Consider the following 21,851-nt stretch of genomic DNA (forward strand, 5'->3'; position numbering starts at 1 on the left):
AACTAAATCTACTGTGATGCAATAGATTACTTGATCAGACACATTAATCAAGTATATGAAAACAAGAACTATGCTCAGATCACCTTCTGTGATCTTGAGCAGACCATTTGAGGCTCTACTTTTAACGTACGACTAAAATTTAAAGATGTGTTAAAAATAAAAACTTATTTCAATTCTATAAATATTTCACTTCAGAAATTTAGATTTTTAGTAACACAATGCTAATGAGTTGTTAAAAATAAAATTTACAATTATCTCTAAATATTAATTGTTTATCATTTATATTTTTAGTTTAGATTATCTCATGAGAAACTGTTTTTGTAAAATAGAGTAGCATCTATTTAGCATTCCAACTTAACATGAATAAATAAGACGTCATACAATATAACTTTCTGCCCACCAATGCTGTCGCCTACTGAAAGCTAAAACCATATCTAAGTAGGACCATCAGCGAGTGCAGTTGAAGGAGAAGCCTTGGAGTAACCAACAAGGACTGAGCGATATTGCCAAACTTGTTCCCCACTCTAACTGCAAGCCGTGCGGGAGCAGAGTACTAAAAACACTTAACTGTTATGTTAGGGCTGCCTTAACCCTCCCAGCGTCCCGTATAAACCACCTTGAACGTCCAGCATCATTTAGCCGTTTTGCAGACATTCAGATAAAAATTTGCAAAAAATACAAATGGAAATAATCATACACTATAGCATACCATTGTAATCAGTAATAAATTCTTAGTAAGGAAATATTAAATAATTTACTCACCAAAAATATGTGTTGAAACTTAGAGCTTATAAATCAAAAATTAAAAAAGAAAAAAAAATTATCAACTTTTCACTTAGATAACCATCACTTTTTATTGTTATTAAAAAATCCAAAATAGCAATTATGTTCAATAAATAATGTAGAAAAAGAAGATGTTTCAATATTTACATAAAACCTTATACTGACAACACTATTTACAATATACCGAACTTGGTACACTCTTTTTTTCTTCAAAAAATCTTAGTCCGAAGAGCAGCTGGGGGAGGCTTGCCTCTTTCTTTTCCTCCCTTTAGCAGAAGGCCTCCAAAAGTGATCCAAATAAGGGTAGCAATGTTTGTGGATGCCACAGTTGCACTCTGGGCACCAATATGTGCTTTTCTTGTTGCATACAACGCAAATCCGATCATTCTTGTTGGGTAAGTGAGTGAGCTTGTGAGAAGTATCACCTCCTGGACCTGGTTGTGGTATTGGTAGAACAGTATCATTTTCTGCCAGTGTCTCAATGATGTCTACAATAAAATTCCTTCTATCCATTGGTTGGTCACTGTTATTTGCATACAAAAGAAAGGCATTGAATAGAGCCATGTCGATAAAATTTAGAAAGAGTTTCTTCCAGTACTTTTGGGTAGGACGTGTACAAGATAAATGATAAATGGACTTGTCAGAGTTGTCTACTCCTCCCATAGCTTGGTTGTAATTATGTATAACAACTGGTTTGACACCTTCTTGGCCTTTTTTGCTTCTGATAATTTTATCTTCAGCATGCCCTGCAGTAGTAATAAGAAAAACCGGTTTTTCGGGTAGACGTCTGTCGAAATCCAACAAAAAGTAATTCACCTTTTCTGAAATATACACTTTCTCTAGCTTTTAATTTCTGTTCAATGCCTTGTTTGCAAATAAATTTAGATCTTTTATTTATTGTACCAGTGATAAAAGTTGAACGGTTCAAAAGCTTCTCAGCAAGAGGGATTTTGGTATAAAAATTATCTGTGAATAAGTGGTGACCCTTATCCAACAAACCTGCTTTTTGCATGATTTCTAATATAACTTTTTCAGTAAAAGGTGCCGGGTTTCCTTTTAAAAAATCACTACCGCTATAAAGCTCAAAATGTAAAATGAAACTGGTTTTGCTATCACATACTTCAAATTTTTTTATTCCGTAGCGGGCATGTTTTTTATTGGGCATATATTGTATGAAGACACAACGGTTTTTCATTCCCACTACGGATTCATCAATACAAACATTTTGATAAGCAGTAAAGTAGGCTTTGAATTTTTTATTTAGATGGTCTAATAAAAATCTAATTTTCACCCAGGGATCATAATTGGGTTGTCCACGACGGAGAGTTGGCGCCATTGTCAGATGTAGGTTAGAGTTGATAAGCATGAATTTATTGTATGACATTACTTTATGGAAAAAAGGTATTGTCTGTGAGGCCCTAGTGTCCCAATAGGCTTGTAGATTCTTCTGTCTAATCAAACCCATATTCAAAATACAAGCGAAAAACTTTTTTATGTCTGACACAGTTATATCAACCCATCTTGTAAATCTAGAATGCGTTGGCATTGTTCCAGAATCTCTCTTTGTTTTAATTTTGTTCTGGGCATAGTAGTTAGTGTGTCTGACTATGTGGTTCCATACAGCATTGGTAAAAAATAAGTAAAAGTACTCAATAGGTTTACTATTTCGTGGTGGCACATTCTTTACTCCTGGCTGTCTAACCTGAAACCTATTTCCAACATTACATTCTGGTTCGGTTGAGTAAGTCCTAACCCATTCACTTGATTGTGGAGGTGGTAATGGTATTGATGTATTTCCGTTATTGGTATTAGTTCTACTGCCGTTGTCTGAATCACCTGAGTCTGATGAAGAAATGTTGTCAAGGTCCGGTTCGTATTCCTCGCCGCTGCCCGATGAGTAGTCTTGTAGTGATACATTGTCTGGCCATTCTTCAGCTTCTAAATCACTATCAATGTCCCCATCTTCTTCGTGAATCCATTCTCTCAAATCACTTGATCTACCAAAAAAATCTTCTGCCATTGCACTAAATAAACAACAAAACAATAACACAGTAACGCACCGTAAACAAAGGCGACCCGCTCGAGACTAACGCACCGTACACAAAGGCGACCCGCTCGAGACTAACCAGCTGGCACACAACAAAAGGGGAGAAAGTTTTGGGTCAGTGTTGCCAAAATACCTATAGAAAATTATCGTATTGGGTATCAAAATACTCGTGCATTTACGGCCTTTCCAACGATATATCGATCAGGCCTACCAGACACGGCTAGCTCATTCAGGAATTGTTCTTTTCCGCACGTGTTTAATTCGCCGGAATTTCGGTGTGGACGCTACACGCGCTTATTTAATTCGCCGGAATTCCGGCGCGGGACGCTTGGAGGGTTAAATGTATTATATATTACAAAATGTAAATTTTACAGTCATTAAAAAAAAAGAAGCATGTTTATAGCTTATTTACAAGTTGAGATAAATGGGTAGAAAGCAATTACTGCATTATATTAGTGTTTTGTGAAGAAGATGTAATTAGTACAATTCATTGAACAGGTACGGGATAAAATAAAAATACAGGTTGTACTTAATAATAAGACATTGAAAATAAACGACATAGAGAAACGTGTTCGTGATGCTCTGAACTAAATGACTAAAGAAGATTGGCAATCCAGAGTTCTCCATGCAGAAGCCTTATATAGAAAGGTGATTTTGAAAAGGAATATACCTGTGCAAATAAACGTAGCAGACACTTCCGACACAAGGTAGGAATGAGGTAAAAATGTTGTCCCCTGCGAGTGAATAATAAGTTAGCCTTATAAATAATTTTTAAAAGAAATTAGTACTCACCCTTTGTAGATTAAGTGACTGTGGAGCTTCGGGGGCGGTGTTCACTTCTTTTTTAACTTGGACATCACTAACTAATGAGAGGTTAATTATATGAACATTGTTAAAATTTGGTCGACCACTAGTTGCTGGACATTCTGTGTTTGCATTAAGGAATACAAAAGTGTAAAACACGAACTCCTACAATATTTATGGAATATACCTAAGTTTATAAAGTTAAATGTTCTAGGAATAATACTACCCAAAGCTAATTCTTTACAGCTTCAGGCCCTGATTCCATGTCATAATGTAGCCTCTCCGAATCCAGTCTTCACTGAAAATATTTGATAGTCATGTCAGTGAATTAAACATTCAGAGACATGCATGAGAGGCACAGACTTGATTTATATTTAAAATTATTTTGTGTTTGGAACAATGGAGCTACTATTTGAGCTGAATCACTTTTTACAAACTTCTGCAAATGTTATCTATCTATCTATATATATATATATATATAAATATGAATGTTTGTCTGTATGTCCTTTATAGATTCAGAAACTATTTGACCGATCATTATGAAAATTTGTACATAATATATGTATTTTTCCACGTAAACGTTTCAAAAGAATTCATGTCATGGAAATTGGTACATTTTCGTTATTTTTTGTAAAATATTTCACTACTAAAAAAATAAAATTGCATCTCATTCTGTTTTTTCCAAATCATAAATACGCATTTTTTAAGCACTAAAAGTGGTGTTGAAAATCAGCAAACAAGAAGGCAAGAAGAGAACCAAAAGATAACTTTGTACGCATACATACAAGGTTGCTGTGTAAAAACAAAGAGGTTGCTATAATCAAACAACAAGATTACTCTTTATTGGCAGAATTTTTGCTGCAGTGGCATTAATACATTATGACTATATAAACTACAAAATACAAAATCAAAATATCACACTGAATAACGTTATAAGTATTTAGAGTTATAAGCTAATAGTTATAGTAAAATATCTCCTCAGCATAGAGAAATGGGATTTTTTTAACGAACCAATCTCTTCAGAACAAATGTTTTCTTCCTTTTATGAAACCTTTCTTTATTACTTAAATATAACCTGTCCGTACAAAAGTTTTAAATCATAGGTTTTAAACGACCGTGCTAAATGGATAACAAAGGGCATTCTAGTGTCACGCGATCGATTGAGAGAATTGTCATATATGTCAAAAAATTCTACTGATAAGTACTTCCTCAATTATTTTAAATCCTACAAAAGAATTTACCGCAAGGTAATTAACGCCGCTAAATCTTATGACGTAAACAAAAAACTAACATTTTCCAAAAATATAAATAAAACTGCATGGGAAATAATTAATAAACATAGAAACAAGTTACAATATAAAAGCATTAATTTAAAGACTGAAAATGGAAACATTATAGAAGAATCGACGGACGTAGCAAATTTGCTATGTGACTTCTTTACATATGAGGTGACAAAGGGACTGTAAGAATAGCAGGCCCAATTATAAACTGCCATGCATCCTCAATGATGTTGACTTCAGTCAGTGAAGAGGAGGTAGCCATGGTTATAAAAAAGATAAAACCAAAAAAGACCGTTGATGTCGATGGCATGTCGGCGTGGCTCGTAAAACAGTGCGCTGTCTCACTTGTAGCCCCCCTCACACAATTGATAAATTGTTCTTTTAACAAAGGAATTTCTCCCTCGCCTCTAAAGAAAGCTATTATTGCACCTGTTTTTAAGAAAGGTGATCATACCCAGCCTAATAGCTACAGGCCGATCTCTATACTGCCTGTTTTTGGTAAGGTCTTTGAAAGCCTCTTTTTCTCTAGATTATTATCCTTTATAGATAAACTCAAAATCATCTCGGATCACCAATTTGGTTTTAGAGCTGGTAAATCCACAACAGATGCTGTCATTCAGCTAACTGAATTAATAGTTAAAGGTCTTGAAGAACGAAATTCGACGCTTAGCGTCTTTTTAGACTTATCCAAAGCCTTTGACTACGGTGTGGATCATTTGATCCTTCTTGATCGATTAAGTGGCTATGGTATCCGAGGAGTCCCATTAAACTGGGTTCAATCACACCTAAGTAATAGGACTCAACAAGTTCAGATCTGCGGTACATTATCTAAAGCTTTGAAAATAAGATATGGTGTACCCCAAGGATCAATCCTGGGACCTATACTTTTCTTATTATATGTGAACGATGTAGCATCATCAGTCAATTCCGGAAACATCATACAATATGCTGATGACACAACTGTTTCTTTTAAATCGAATAACATGTCAAATCTTGAAATTCACACTTTTGAAGGGCTGAATAGCTGTATACAATATTTTAATATGCACAATCTAAACACTAACAATTCTAAAACCAATTATATATTTTTTTGTAACCGAATACCTGTAAACGGTCATAGGCCAACAGTGATGTTGGGAGAAGAAGAACTCAACGAAGTATATAGTACTAAATTCCTTGGCATATTCTTAGATAGAGATTTGACATGGAATGTACATGTGGACAATGTATGTAAAAAGGTCTCATCAGGCATTTATGCTCTGAGATACCTGTCAAAATTTTGTTCAAGGCAGATCATGAGAACGGCTTACTATGGGGTTGTATTTCCTTATCTGTCCTATGGCATTGCATTATGGGGCAGTTGTGGGAATGCAGCTTTTCTGAGACTTTTCAGACTACAAAAGAGAGCGCTCAGAGCGATTCTGAAATTGAAAATTAGGGACTCGTGCAGGAATAAATTTAGGGAACTTGAGTTTTTGTCACTGCCCTGCTTATACATATTTGAGACAATAATATATTGCCGTTCGAAGTGTGTGCTGACGCAGGGTAGGGACGTTCATAATTACAATACTAGAGGCCGGGAAAATTTCAGAGTTGCCCAACATAGACTAAAATCTTACGAGAGCCTACCATCTGAAGTTGGTGTAAAATTTTTGAACAAACTTCCTGATAATATAAAGAACCAGACGAACCCTTTGCATTTTAAACGATTACTTAAGCGTTATTTGATATTAAATGAGTTTTATAGCGTGAGCGAGTTTGTGGAACATACAACTTGATCGGACATCTCTCACTGGGTGTTGACATGTCTATTCTTATGTTGACATTGTTAATTTTAGGAGTAGATCTTGTTTTTTATTAGGTACAATTGTTTAAATAAAATAATTTTAAACATTAACATAATTTATTGATAAATCTATAGAATTACACGATAGTTATAGAGTTATGACGATTGCTATACAAATTTTGTATTTGTCTTCTGGCAATAAAGAATTGTGATTGTGATAGTTCAGCTATATTTTTATATCTCGAAAACATCGTACTTTGGATTATCCGGAGGCCATTGTCTTTTTAACAGTTTCTCATTATTAAATTTTTGCTGTGGTGGTGGCGTTTGTTAATACGTAAGTGCCAAAACAATCCAGGATATATGTATTTATAAAATACTAGCTGACCCAGTGAACTTCGTTTCACTTACCTCTTAACATAAACCATATTAATTTAAACCCTAATTATGTATTGCAGAACCGGTAACTTTATAAAGGCATCATCATCATCATCATAGTATAGGCCATGCTATGGCATCTTAGAACTGTTCAAAATTCAATGAATACAGCGCCTTCTACACCACAGTTGTTGAACAATGCCACAATAATTAATAAAAAAAAAACAAAGGTGTCTTTAAAAAGGTGTTTTAAATTTCTGTCAGATCAAGTGTCAGATCGCTTTGTTTTTATAATTGGCTGAATTCCTTTGTAACGTGATAGTCACTTTCCTTTAAATTGATTAATTGATTTGTTTTTATAGAACAACTTTTACAATGCATTGTCCCTTTTGCAAAAAGTGGATAGGACGGCAGAATAAAACAACTACCTGTCCCAGTTGCACTAAAAGATTGTTAAAATGCGACGAATGTTTGACAATAACCGCTGATACTTTCAACTTTTGTATTAAGTGCGGTCACAATTTGAGCCGCATAATAAGAATTAACAGAGCCAAGGAACAAAAAAAATCAAGTGAAACAATTGTTATCAAAACCGAAGTTCGTCTCAACAATGCTATCATCATCATCATCTTAAGGAATAACATTTTCAGAACTTAATTTAACTGGTGAAGAATTAAGATATTTGGATGAGATAGAAGAAAATCAGGAGCACAACATCGGCAATATTCTGGCTTTTCCAGACTTGTCCGAGTCACCGAGGCCTCCCGCCATGCCGTCAGGTCCTAGCGAGCAAAGTGAAGACATCATTAGCAAGCCGGGTTTATAAATAATTTTGATATAGAGGTGGAGTTTAACATTTAATTTTAACCCTCATCATTTGAAAGTTATATTGTTTAAAGATTCAAGTGCCGAGAAATTTAAGAAAATATGTTTCTTACCATAAAGACTGATCAATATATGATTAATTTGATTTGTCGGCACTATAATCGATTTCTGGATCGTAGGAGAATGCTGCTCGTTCCAGGTTCACAGGAGCATTGCGTTTGCGGAATCGGTCAATTTCCTTTTCCCGGGCTCGCTGCTGTTGTGATCGATGTGCCCGAACTCATTGCATTCTTTGTCTATCCACTTCATTCTGATTTACTGTAGAACGCAAATGTGCCATACCAATACGACTGTTATCGTAATCAGTCTCTTGCTGGCCATCAGTGCGATTAGCGCGTGAGGTAGCTCGCCGCACATTCGATCTACTTCGACGACCTATGTTTGGTCGTTTTCTTCTCGGCATTGTAAGCAGTATCTGATATTAATGTTTTCTTGCACTAATAATGTTAACCTATAATGGCGATGCAATAGTAAGTAAACATATGATACTAAGACACTTCGTCATTTGTATTTGTTACAGCTGTTAAATTAAATTAAGTTAAACATGAACATCAATCAAACGTTTGACAGGTAAGAACAGTTTGTATGGGAAAATCATATTGTCGTTTTTAGTATTTTCCTTGCAATTTTGTTATATTTTCTCATCGTTTAAACCTTCCCTGGACTTCCACAAACATTTCAAGACTAAAATTGGCCAAATCGGTTCAGCCGTTCTCGAGTTTTAGCGAGACTAACGAACGGAAATTCATTTTTATTTATATAGATAACAAACAAATCAGTATAACATTTACTTACTTTTTTTTATTTTGAAGGATAAACTTGTATGACTCAAATAACACATGTGCATATCCACTCCACTTGCCGCCATTAGCCTACAGATCTGCAGTATCAGTGTCAGTAACAAGTAACTAAGTAGTAACCTATTACAAAGATACTAATGCAACAGCTGGGCTGAATGTTTTGGTGTTCCCATAATGATTTATAGTTTTGGGTTACTCCGTAACCAATAACAACCGAGGCAATTTCATAGCTATATGATACAAGCAGGTTTATATTAGGTTATTGTAAACATGTTACTAGTATATATCAAAGTTACACATAACCTTAACAAGCGCTTACGTGATCTGAATTTACATTTTTTTTTCGCCAGCAGTGCGAGGTAGAAGGTGCCACAGAAGTCCACACTGATGTCCAGAAGCATTTTCGATAGGTACTTTCCCAATCTCAGACCACGTCCTATATCGTACAACATGATCTAAGGTCGGAGAAGTTGGACGATCTGGGACGTTATCTGAGGTCAGGAAAATACGGTTCAGAAATGCCCCTGGTCACCAGTGTGGGTTTCAGTGGTGCCCCCGCACTTCTAGAGAAATAACATATCCTACGAGATAATACCAAAATTCATGCTCAAATCATGTTTACCGAGGTTAAATCAGCTAGTAACATTTTACCATGCTACAGGAACGTAATAACTCAACACATGATTTAAGTTTTTTTCAGTTACTTAAGAACAATAATGTCAAATTAATTACAAATTAGATTGCACTATAGAAAATTTTACTACAGTGAAGCTATATTTGTATATGTAAAAGCAGCGTAGTACTTACAAATTGCTTAAAAGGGTAAACATGCCTGACAACATTTAAATCAGGGATTATGCTGAGTCTGCAGGAGATTACAATACTTGTTGAAAAACAGCCAGAAGTTCTATAATAGTTTAGCTTCCCGAACCAATATTAAAATTAATATATATATATATATATATATATATTTGTGTGTGTGTGTGTCACTGAACTCCTAAACGACTAGAAGGATTTTGATAAAATTTTGTGTGTTGAAGGGGATTCGAGAATGGTTTAGATTTACAACTCTGTCCAATTTACATTGTTTATTTTCTTAATGTTTTATTTATAAATTGTTGTTGATTTTGGAATGTTTTACCTTCGATCGGGCAGACTGTGCTACAACACGTAATACAAAGTGATACTTAACAGCTGTTAATACTTCCACCTGAAGTTCATTAAGAGGCAAAAACATTTGTTTACATTCAAAATTTAGAAAATTATTATTGTAAGATGCTTTATCAGTATTGTAATGCAGATTGCATAAAAGAAGTTATTGCCTAATTTTAAATTTAGATTGCACCAATGATCAATAAACTATTTAATGCAATGAAAATACTATAAAAACCACCTCATTGTACAATGCTGTGAATGTTTGCACATAAGGTAATCGAATGTAAATGAAAAGAGCAGAAAGAAGACGCTTTATGATCAAAATTGGTTTTCGTTGATAGATTTTCTTGATCGGAGCACAAAGTACACTCCACAATAATACTAGATGTATCTTTAAGACAGAAAATTAATTTTAACAGACCGAATTTGATTCTTTATAACCTAATTAGTTTATCAAAATTCATCCATATAAATTAATTCTACTGAATAACTTATCAACACCTAGCAAAAAACACAAAAGATAGAGGCAGGAAGAAATATGGTACATACCTTCATAATGTGCCCAAGAGATTCACGAAGGAACGACTATCAATTATGTCAGGAATGTTTAGAATGTTATAAAAAAATAGAGTAACTTACGTGAATATAGTGTACTGTTTTTCAACAGGAAATTGCGTGTGAAGTCGCGGGCAACTGCTAGTGTATATATGTGTGTGTGTGTGAATATATTATTATATATAGCTGTTAAAATATTTAAAACCTCAATAATTAGAAGATTTTTTAAATGGTTTTATCAAAAGCAGTAGTTAGAAAATAAAATTCATTTGTAAAAATATTTAAAAAAACCTTAAATTAAAATACAAAATTACATTAAATAGTATGGTTATTCATTACAAAAAAGTTACTTTAAACATCAATTTATCTTTAAAAAAACTAATTGGCAACTAGCAACATCATTCAATCTTTAGCCTTCTTTGTTTTGTAGACACCAATGTTTAAACCTCATTGAAATGGATTGCTTTTTATTAGGGGGACGCTGCTTTAGCACCCCCTGGAATAAACACCCCCTCGGGCTCTGACGTCACGGCAGGGGGGTGCTAATTCAGCGCACGGACACGGACCAGGCACGGAATTAGCACCCCCCGACTACAAGGGGTGCTAAATCAGCGCATGAACATGGTCGAGGCCCTGAATTAACACCCCCCTGTTCCAAGGGGGTGCTTATTCAGCGCATGGACATGGCTCAGTCACTGAATTAGCACCCCCTAGCATTTAACCAGCAAAAAGGATATTTATCTTTTACATATTCAGTTCAATCATAAATATAATAGTTGTTATCTGGATTTTTGTGACGCTTCCACTTATAAGCTACTATCTACGATTGTTTTGCAATTTCCGATGAACGATTAAATAATATAATAATCAAATATGGTTACTTTCTCTTAAAAATTACCATAGACTTAATATTACATAATAATGCTCCGACTAACAAGGCTAATAGACCTTAGCACTCCTCCCTCTCATACGCATTGTCATATTTGTGTACTAATTTTCACTCATGACTTTGCTTTCTTAATTTGTTCTATATATCACCTATTAACCCTTTTACTGCCGGCCATTTTTTTATTGTACCAGTCAAAAATTGCCAAGGAGGAAAATCACTGTTGTGCATTCATTTACAAAAAATGCTGTATCTTTTTTATTTTTCATTAGATTTGCATGAATTTTTATTTTATTTACTCGTATTTAAATGCTGTTTTTTAAATAATAAAAAGACATTTTAATTTTGAAACAAACACATTATTTATTTTTAAAAATGATATAAATAAAAAATAAATAAAAAAATAAAAATTGTGTTTGGCATCTGATAATTTATTTTTAAAATTATACTAAAATTATGAGCATGATATCATTATAAACTAGAGCAATTGCTTAGAACATATACCAAATTTGAAGGTGCTACCTTGAAACATAACTGCACTATGAGGATTTTCCCAAAACTGGTAGGCCTCCTCTAGGCCTACCAGTGGAATTTGAAGGTAAACTTATCTGTGCCACATCCCCCTCACTATCTAATAACTCCTCATTATCTGATGGTAAGATACAGTCAGGATCGTCATCAGTGTCATCCACATCACTTTGATTGTCATCAATAGCCCTAACAATAATATCAGATTCGTTCTCGGCATCTGAATCTGACAAATTCTGAAGGAAATCGTCACTTAGTTCGTCTTGCACTTACTTATTGTTCCCTCACTCACAGGAGAGTTAGATGTAACTCTTTTACTCATTTTATCCTTGATCAACAAAAGTAACACTTCAAAAAACTTTCGATAACATTGTAAACAACAACAATGAACGAAGATTTCAGTAACATAATCCGATCATCTGGTTTTGACAGCTGTCTAGGTAGTTCGTCAATTCTAGTCAAAGACGACAAAAATAGAAATCCAAAGTTCTTCAAATGGCTTCTTTCATTATCCTTTGCTCCTAAACAACCAAAATACCGAATATTTTGGCATTTGAAACATAACAGTAGCCAGTAACGATAAAAAAAACAGACGTCCGACATATCGGACGTTGGCGTTTTCGGCAAAAAATGCCGACGTCCGATATGTCGGACGTCGGCAGTAAAAGGGTTAAAATAATAAATTAAATAATATCCTTCATTTATTCTATTTCAGTTTATTCTTTCAGTTAATATGTTTGTAAATTTAATTAACGCACTGATAAATATATCTTTAAAAAAACATCAAATTCTCGTCGATTCTGAGTCGATTTTTGGAATATTACGGAAGGTAAAATGTAATTATGGTTTTTATACACAATTAGTCTAGTATCTTTGCTGTGTCATTTTTATTGTACAGGTATTGAGTACTGGGCGTCCATACCAATGAAAGATCTAGTCTACTCATAGTCTAGTTAAGGGTATTCACTGAGCATTAACAGTTCAAGCTTAACCCAATCGTGAAAACTCAATGAAACATGTTTCTACATATAATTAAAACTATGTTATTTGTATATGAATCCATAATTAAAGTATTTATTTCATTTAATAGCTTCACGGAAATGGAATCTTCTTTTTTTAGTTTAATTAACTCAAATTTAAAAAACAATTACAACAAATAATTTTGTAAACAATTTTAGGCTCGTATTTTAGGCAAAATAGTTCACTGTCACACAGTATAGAATTTTTCTCTGCAGCATTTTTGTTTCATATTTAATTTAAATTACATTTCAAAATTAGGTTTTATAGAATGAAACAGATGAAGTATGAAAATTACAGTTTTTGAATTGTCATTTATTACAGAAATAATTTTTCAGTACCTGCCCTTAAATAATTACTCGTAACCATCTGCAGTAAGAAACTAGATTATAATTTTTTATCTTATGCACTATTAGACGTACAGTGAATCATCTGCACAATGGAACAGCTACATAGACTTAACACTACACAAAAATCCGTAGAATGGTACTCACAAAAATATCTCAAGGTTACGCCCATAAGTATTACTATTGCTTACGTGTAAAATATCCTCTATAGAATCATACCTAACTATTTTTCATGATTAAAGGAATATATAGAAACATCAAATACATTTCACATGAGGCTACAACTTGAAGATACATTATTAGTTTATGAACTTAACACTATGATAAAAAACTTATGGATGAGGCATTGATAGCTAAGGATGAAGTATATTAATCCGCAAAGGTTTCTTCCTAACTAGTTAATGTAAAAAAATGTTTGGTCGACTTCTGTCCATCTTACTTCTAGCAGATATATTCCCTCTGGTAAAGGATTATACCCTCGATTATATTACTTTTTCTAACGGTATTGATGATAATTAGTGTCATATTACGAGAATGAATAATAGAATTCATGTTGGCAATTTCATATTAAATGATATCATCTATTACATGTAAAATATTCTCACATATATGTTTTGTTGCTCTTTTTATGAGTAACCCTATTTTCCAATGTGGATCATTAATCTTTTATTACCTACAGTACTTTAGGAAAGGAGGGATCGTGATTTTTAATTACTTTAGAACATCAGTTCAAAAAATCATGGAATGTCGCATTGAAATTAAAATTGGAATATTTTTCAATGACCATAATTTATTTCATCAGTAGTATGCCATTTTTTTAAAGACATGAAGGAGATGTCTATGACGTACCAGTTATTCTAAAAAAATTCCATACGAAGGGGCGGGTATCAGCTAGTAAACATTTAAAAACTTGAAACTCGTTATTTTTGCCTTAACATCGTTGCTCGTTATATATTGGCCGTCTACCAAATATGAAATATACAGAGTGAAATCAACCTGCAAATATCGATTGTAGGACTGTAGGTCCACACATAATTTTGACGAAGCTGACGAAACCCGTCCGTGCACTACCGACCCTACTTTTCAAACTGATGTGGCCGTATCGAGTGGTTGAGTAATAATATCGATGTTATTCTCAGTTGTTCTTCCTATATTAATACATAACTTATTATGTATAGTGAATTTGTTTGATGAAATTTCCTAAAAAATATAAGAAGAAATCAAACAATGTTTGAGTGTACAGGCCCAAGGTGTGGCATATTATACTCTCTAGGTAACGGATAATTTTACACGAGTAAAGAGAAAAGATAAAGTAGAACACGGTAATGATGTATGGACAAAAACTGAAAATCATCGCCTTTTTGTATGCAGTTAAAGAATATTTAACTATTGTGTGTTACATTAGTCAGACGTGCACTTCTAACCCCATGTATCTGGAAGTGTCAAACTTAAGGATGAACATTCTTACAATATTGTAAAAAGAAGAGTGAAATCTCAGTGAAGTCTTTAATAAAGCGTCTATAAAAAGGTAAAATTTAAAATTACACTTCAGCTTAGCTGTACTTTTATTTTAAGGCTATTTATATCGGAAAGTGTAGAGAATTTTGTTACACTCTAATTTTCAATTCGTTGTAATTTTTATAACTGATTTGTAAACTAGGTATTAAACAGATGTATAGAAGCATAAATATTATTTCATTAATAATAAAAAAATAGTATACAAATATACATAATATTTCATTTTGTATACAGTAAACTTTTATGTTTTTTAATGTTTTATTTTCCGGGTAGAACAAAATCTTCAAACCTCGATTAGAACAAACTTAACAACTGCAACAAATAGCAATCTTTACTGGTACATTTAAGCATCTACGTTTAACACCGTAGTCAATAGCATATCTACAAACTCCGTATAAATTTACAAGCCAAAAGTAGGTCTGAGGTCTTCTAATTAAAAACAAAATATTAAATAGACATATAATAACTACAAAGACATTTTTAATTTTTGGTCTAGGTAATCAACATGTATTAGAGTGTTTTTTTCTGACGTCTCAATCAAAAGAAACTTTGTTTAGAAATAATTAAGAATATTATGACCACAGTTCAGCAATGTAATGTTAAAATCACTTGATTAGAGCAGCTAAAATCAAAACAGCTGATTGTTGCAGCCCACATTCAGTCATATAATAAAGGCGGATATTGTTCAGTAATTGGTTTTAAAAAACAGTAATTGGTTTTAAAAAACAGTAATTGGTTTTAAAAAACAGTAATTGGTTTTAAAAAACAAACTATCTCCCTTATTTCACAACCAATTTTTAAAACTTGGTATCGTTAGATTTTTTACTAAATTGTGTAATAATTTAGATCTTTTTTTACCATATATCGCTTTTAAGATATTTACGCTTAAAGATCTTTTAGAAATCACTATTTTGAAAATAAAGCTTGTAAGAAATTTAAATTTTTGATTTTCCTTAAGGTTATAAAGGTATATACAAAATTTTAACCTAAACAATCCATCAAATATAAATAGTAAAGTAAAAAAGACAAAAACAAAACAAAATTGTGGCAATTAGAGTAGTTATTGAGTTTTAGAAAGGTGAATATGATTGTTTTTGCCTTTGGTCCATGAATAATGTCTGAAAATATTGGTAGAGATTGTGGAACACTCTCTATAATAATTTTATGTACAGAGTGTCCTGTAATTCTTAGGACAAGTCTATATACCGCAACTGCTCAGGTCATGGCAAACGCATTTCAGAATATGGAAATAGATCTTTGGTGCTTAGTTTCCTATCCGTCAGTCTGTATGTGTTTTTTATATACAAATTCGCTTTAATATCTTAAAACGAATAAACAAATCCTACCTAATTTGGATCAAATATTTGTGGTAATAAGGCTAGTTATAAACAATATTCATTAATACTTTTGAAATGGCGGCCATTAAATCTGATTAACTTTGAATGTCTTAAAATCCAGCAGGTATACAAGAATAAATCTGATCGTGGATTGTATCACAAATCTAATTACTCAAATACTATTTCAAACTAATAATAAATAACTCATTAAGAGCATCTTTACTGTAAAAAAACATGGTTCGTGAAAATAAATTAATATCAGCTTTAGAGTATCTTATCCCTATTTCTTTTATTTTTGTGATTTGTTATGCAAAACATTTGAAATACATGTTTCAGGCCTATCTAAGGATAGAATAGAATCATATATTTCATGTTTAATGAATTTATTTTAATACCTGTTGTTTTAGGACATATTTATTTACGAAAATTTAGTCAAGCGACAATCAGATGTATTTCCAATAAAACCGCCTATCTTTGATTTTGTCATCTATAAAAGCATTATTGTCTGAATATTACTGTACGAATTTTCTTGTTTTTTATTATTCTTAATATATAACAGATAACCTAGTCACTTTATTTAGTTTTTTTCACATATATTGTGAATAAATTGAAGCTTTATGATTAATACAACAGTTTATTATTGTTAATTAAGACATTTGTTTTTGTCCTTCATTGTTCATAAAGGCGTTCATTGTTGATACATTTGCAATATCTCTAGTAGTTATTAATTTATTAGAAAAAAAGTTGCTGGGCAACAGATATTAATGTATTTCCTGTACTTTAAATGAAGGGACTAAGATGTGAGCATGATTGGCATAAGATATTCTGGAGCTGCCGTTTACTCGATTTTTGTATTGTGACCTACTCGTTGAGATTTTCCAAGATATTCCATTTTTAACAACAACAAAACGCACACTATCCGACAGAGGGGAAATTAAGCAATGTAGATCCATAATACTCAGTATATAAATGTATGTTTTGACAGCAATAACGCTTTTGAAAATACGGTAGTATATTTATTGCTACGTGTTTTAACATTGTTTTCAACTTTTTTTTAAATTATAGTTGAACTAACTGATATGGATATAACTGAATGATATTTATTCTTGTAGATATAAAATAATATTTAAATTGTTTGTAAAGTGTGTTTGAATTATACTATTCAGTTTAAATAGTATAATTCAGTTTATGATGCGTCCTTAAAAATAATTGGCTCTTAGCCGTCGCAAAATTAAAATTTCACGGTTCTAAATTTTCCCGCTTTTGATTGGTATTCGAAAAATTAAAATAAATAAATAATTGTTTTTAAAGTGGTTAATAGGTTGATATAATCTCTGACCATGTATATTTATTACACATGCCGGATTTACGCAATATCAGTTCCTCTGCGTTGTTCGTACCACGATTTCAAATTAATTTTACTTTAAAATAAACCTGTATTTGAATGCCTAGAACCTAGTTTTTTTCTTAAAAGTATATTTTATGCATAGTATTTTTATAATTGGTAATGAACTGTTTGTTTTTGAAAATTTAAGTAAACCACGGCAATGCAGTAAATATACTCATTGCAATATATTTAAATTATATATATATAAATATATATATATTATTTTATTTTATTAAAAAATAAATCGCAATATGGTTAAACGTTTATTACTATATACCGTTGGAGTAATTATTCATCTCATCAATACGGCGCTGATTTAGCAGCCCCCAGATTCAAGGGGGTGCTAAATCAGCACATGAGCACGGTCAAGGCGCTGAATTAGGACCCCCTATTCGAAGGGGGTGCTAAATCAGCACATGAACACGGTCGAGGGGCTGAATTAGGACCCCCGTATTCGAAGGGGGTGCTTATTCAGGGCCTGGACACGGCCACTGTGCTGATTTAGCACCCCCTTTCGTGACGTCAAAATGACGTCAGTAGCGAGGGGGTGCTATGTCCAGGGGGTGCTAATTCAGGCGCACCTTTATTAGTACCTTCAATAAAGATTGTTAACAAATAGCTTAGATTGGTTATACTTTATGAATGTCCGGTATTTCAAAATAAAATCAGACTATAACATAAACTATACAAATCACCAGTACTAGTTAGATGCCAAGACAGATGTTAAGAAGCGTACAAAGTTAGTTTTTGTTTGTATGTGTGTCAGCCACGGCACATCAACACCACTGTCATAGCAACAAGCTGGCCATTCATTGGATAATACTCTCGCAACATAATGTATAGATAACCTAGTTATAATGTTAACCACAAAATAACTAGTTCAGCAAAAATTACGGGAGTTAAATTTAAATGTTATGTTTTTTTTATGTGTCTAGGATATAAATCACATTGTTTAAAAACATTAAATTTAAGTTTTAATGTTGGTAAGAACAACAAATGGTACCTCTTTTGGTGCTTTTAACCCAGGATCACTCGCACCATTAGATAAAATCTAACAATTCTTGTGTTTTTTTGTAATAAAAACTACGTTTTTATATCTATAATTCTGAGACTTCGTCATTGCCTCGCCGAGACATCTCTAAGAATGAGGGTAGGACTAGAAAGGTAGTGGGAGTGTAAGGGGCGGAACTGTGGTGGTCAAAAGTGGGGCGCGTCCCACCCGTTAGTGTGAAACTAACAGTTTTATTATTTTCGGTTGTTAGGTTTTTTAATTTATTTTAATTGTGCAGGGACATAAATGTAACATAAAGTGATGTTTTGGTTGTTTTAGTGAAATAATGGAACGGGTGGATGATTTTCGTATATTAGGTTGGTTGGAAGATGAGGAAGACGTACGTGGATCGTCTGACGAGCCCGAGCTAGTTTCTGAAGTATTTTCTGACACGGATGCTGAGCCCGAACTCCATGAAGAGGACACACATTCAGAACAATCAGATGATACAGTTGAGCTACCACAACAACTGGTTCCAGAATGTGCGTATCAAGGAGAAGGCAGTGGCGCCGGCACTAGCAGCGGACCGACACTCGTGGGAAAGGATGGTGTTACTAACTGGTATTTACACAACCCTTCATCGTCACGACCCACCCGAACTCCAAGAGAAAATGTGGTAACAAGATTACCAGGCGTAAAAAATGTGGCAATAGGCAAAAATACAATTATAGATTGTTGGGGTTTTTATTTTCCAGAAAATACTATTGAGGATATTGTGCGCTGTAAAAACGAAAAATTGATGTTGATGACCCAATCATATTCACATGGTATAAGGGATGTACCCCAAAAATGCTAGAAATGAAAGCAAACTGATTATGGCTGGTATAAAAAAGCCACATCATTTGAATATTGACGAGTTATGGAGCAATGATTGCATAGAATTCTTTTCAGCTGTCACGGCAAAAAAAGTTTTGAAACTCTGGTTCAAGGTATAAGGTTTGATGATAAAAATACAAGAGCTGCTAGAAAAAGTATTGACAATTTAGCTCCAATCAGAGAGCTTTTTGAAGTTTGTCACAAAATGTGACGAAGCATATTCTATAAGCGAATACGCTACAGTTGATGAAATTCTGGAAGCATTTCGTGGTCGCTGTAAGTTTTGGGTATACATTCCAAACAAGCCGGCCAAATATGGTCTCAAAGTTAATGCCCTCATAGATGTTAGAACATTTTACACGAGTAAAATGGAATTGTATCCTGCACAACAGCCCCCAGGACCATATTTGCTACCAAATTAGACAATAGACAATATTCTTTTAATGACATATTCGTAGAGAACAGTACATTGTGTCAATACAAAGTGTTTTAAAAACAGGTTCAGGTGTTAAAAAATTCTTTTTCTGTGTAGTAAGGATTTTCTTGCAGCCATATGGTTAGTTGATTCTTGAGCCTCTTGATTGGTTCTTTCTTGAGATGTTCTGGCAGATGGTTGAAATAGACTGCACCTTTATATGATGGCTTCTTCCCATATAGACTGAGGTGGTGAGGTGGTAGTGTGAAGTTCGCAGCATGTCTAGTGTTGTGGCGGTGTATGTCCCTGTGTCTGGTCTGTGCTGTGGTGACTGCATGTAGGACAACTTCTCGAATATGGAGTGACACAACTGTGAGGATCTTGAGCTCCTTAAAGGCATCTCGACAGCTTTCTTGTGGGGCAATGTCTGCAAGACACCTTATTGCTCTTTTTTGTTGTATTAAGAGCCTTTCCATGTTGGCATTACTTGTTCCCCCCCAGGTTGCTATGCCATACCTGAGGTGGGATTCAAATAAAGAAAAATATGCTGTTTTTGCTGTTTCCAGGCTACTTATTTGTTTTAACCTCCTTATGACATAGGTGCTGGAGGCGAGCTTCTTGCAGAGGTGATCTATGTGGGCTGTCCAGGCCAGGTTGGAGTCTATAGTTACCCCAAGGTGTTTGGTGTTATTTTTGGATTCTATGCCCGGTAATGCTATGTTGGTGTTGTTCTTATTTTTTGTGGTAAAATTTAGCTGGACTGTTTTCTTTTCGTTCAGGACCAGTTCGTTTGTGGTGCAATATAGTCTAGTAGTGTTGAGGGTGGTGTGTATGTTTCTGGTAAGTGTTTCTGCTGATCTATTGGCCAGTGTGAGCACTGTGTCGTCGGCGTACATTACTGTATGGCAGTTGTCCTCCAAACAGCCAGGAAGGTCGTTAGTGAAGAGGAGGTACAGCACAGGGCCCAGGACTGAACCTTGTGGGACTCCTCGTTGCGCAGTGGTGGGTTCAGATTTGATTTTTTGTTTGATGCCATTTTCTGTGTATTGTATCTCCACAAGCTGTTTCCTGTCATATAAGTAGCTGTAGAACCACTTAGCCTCTGTCCCAGTCACTCCAAGGGTGTTTAACTTTGTGAGTAGTCTGTTATGACTGAGACAATCAAAGGCTTTACTGAAATCTAAGAAAAAACTTGTTACAGTGTTTCCCTCTTCTAGTTCGTCGATTACATGTTCTACAAGTTGTATCAGGGCAGTAGCGGTTGACCTCCCCTTTAGGAAACCGTGTTGTTGGCCTGTGAGGAGGTTATTCTCTTCTAGGTGGAGGAGTAGCCTGTCGAGGACTACCTTTTCTATTATTTTAGAGAAAGTCGGGATAAGTGAGATGGGTCTGTAGCTACTAGTGTTGGTAGTTTCGCCATTTTTGTATTTTGGATAGACTTTAGCGGTTTTTAGTAGATCTGGGAAGATTCCTTGTTGGAGGGATTTGTTTGTGATATCTGCCAGAGGGATGGTTAATTCTTCTACACAGATTTTCGTCAGTTTTGCTGATATTTCATCTATACCCGAGGAAGTTTTTGGCTTCAGGGAGTTAATGGCATTTTTTATGTCATTGTGGGTTACTGGTCGAAATTGCAATTCATAATTTACTTCTGGCAATGGGTCTTCGTTTTGTGGGGTGTTAAGCCTGTTATGGTGGGTTTGGAGTGTTCTTTCCGCTACTGTGGCAAAAAAGTTATTATGCTAGTAGTGTTGTGAAACGCCTTATTCAACCCATTGAGAATACAGGACGTAATGTAACAATTGATAACTACTTCACCAGTGTCCTTCTTGCAAATGAATTACATGCAAACCATAGACTAACTATTGTAGGGACTATCCGCAAGAACAAGCCCCAAATCCCACCTGAACTTTGCAACATAAAAGATTGTCCAGTGAAAAGCAGTATGTTTGTATTTGGAAAACCTCCAAACAAATGCACATTGACCTCGTACGTTCCAAAAAGAGAAAAAAATGTTTTACTTTTGTCAAATATGCATAAGGATGACAGAATTGATGAAGATTCGGGAGACCTGCT

General features: G+C 34.1%; 1 protein-coding gene across 1 annotated transcript in view; it reads right to left on the reverse strand.

Annotated features, from left to right (window-relative positions):
* The window catches only part of LOC124361713 (protein LSM12 homolog), a 56,900-nt gene that overhangs the window by 24,383 nt on the left and 10,666 nt on the right, over nt 1-21,851 (reverse strand). The window contains exon 2 of the mRNA XM_046815634.1: nt 3,623-3,756. Within this exon, the coding sequence (XP_046671590.1) occupies nt 3,623-3,756 (134 nt within the window). The remainder of the gene's footprint in view (nt 1-3,622; nt 3,757-21,851) is intronic.

The sequence above is a fragment of the Homalodisca vitripennis genome, chromosome 5, assembly GCF_021130785.1.
Source record: "Homalodisca vitripennis isolate AUS2020 chromosome 5, UT_GWSS_2.1, whole genome shotgun sequence".
Classification (NCBI taxonomy): domain Eukaryota; kingdom Metazoa; phylum Arthropoda; class Insecta; order Hemiptera; family Cicadellidae; genus Homalodisca; species Homalodisca vitripennis.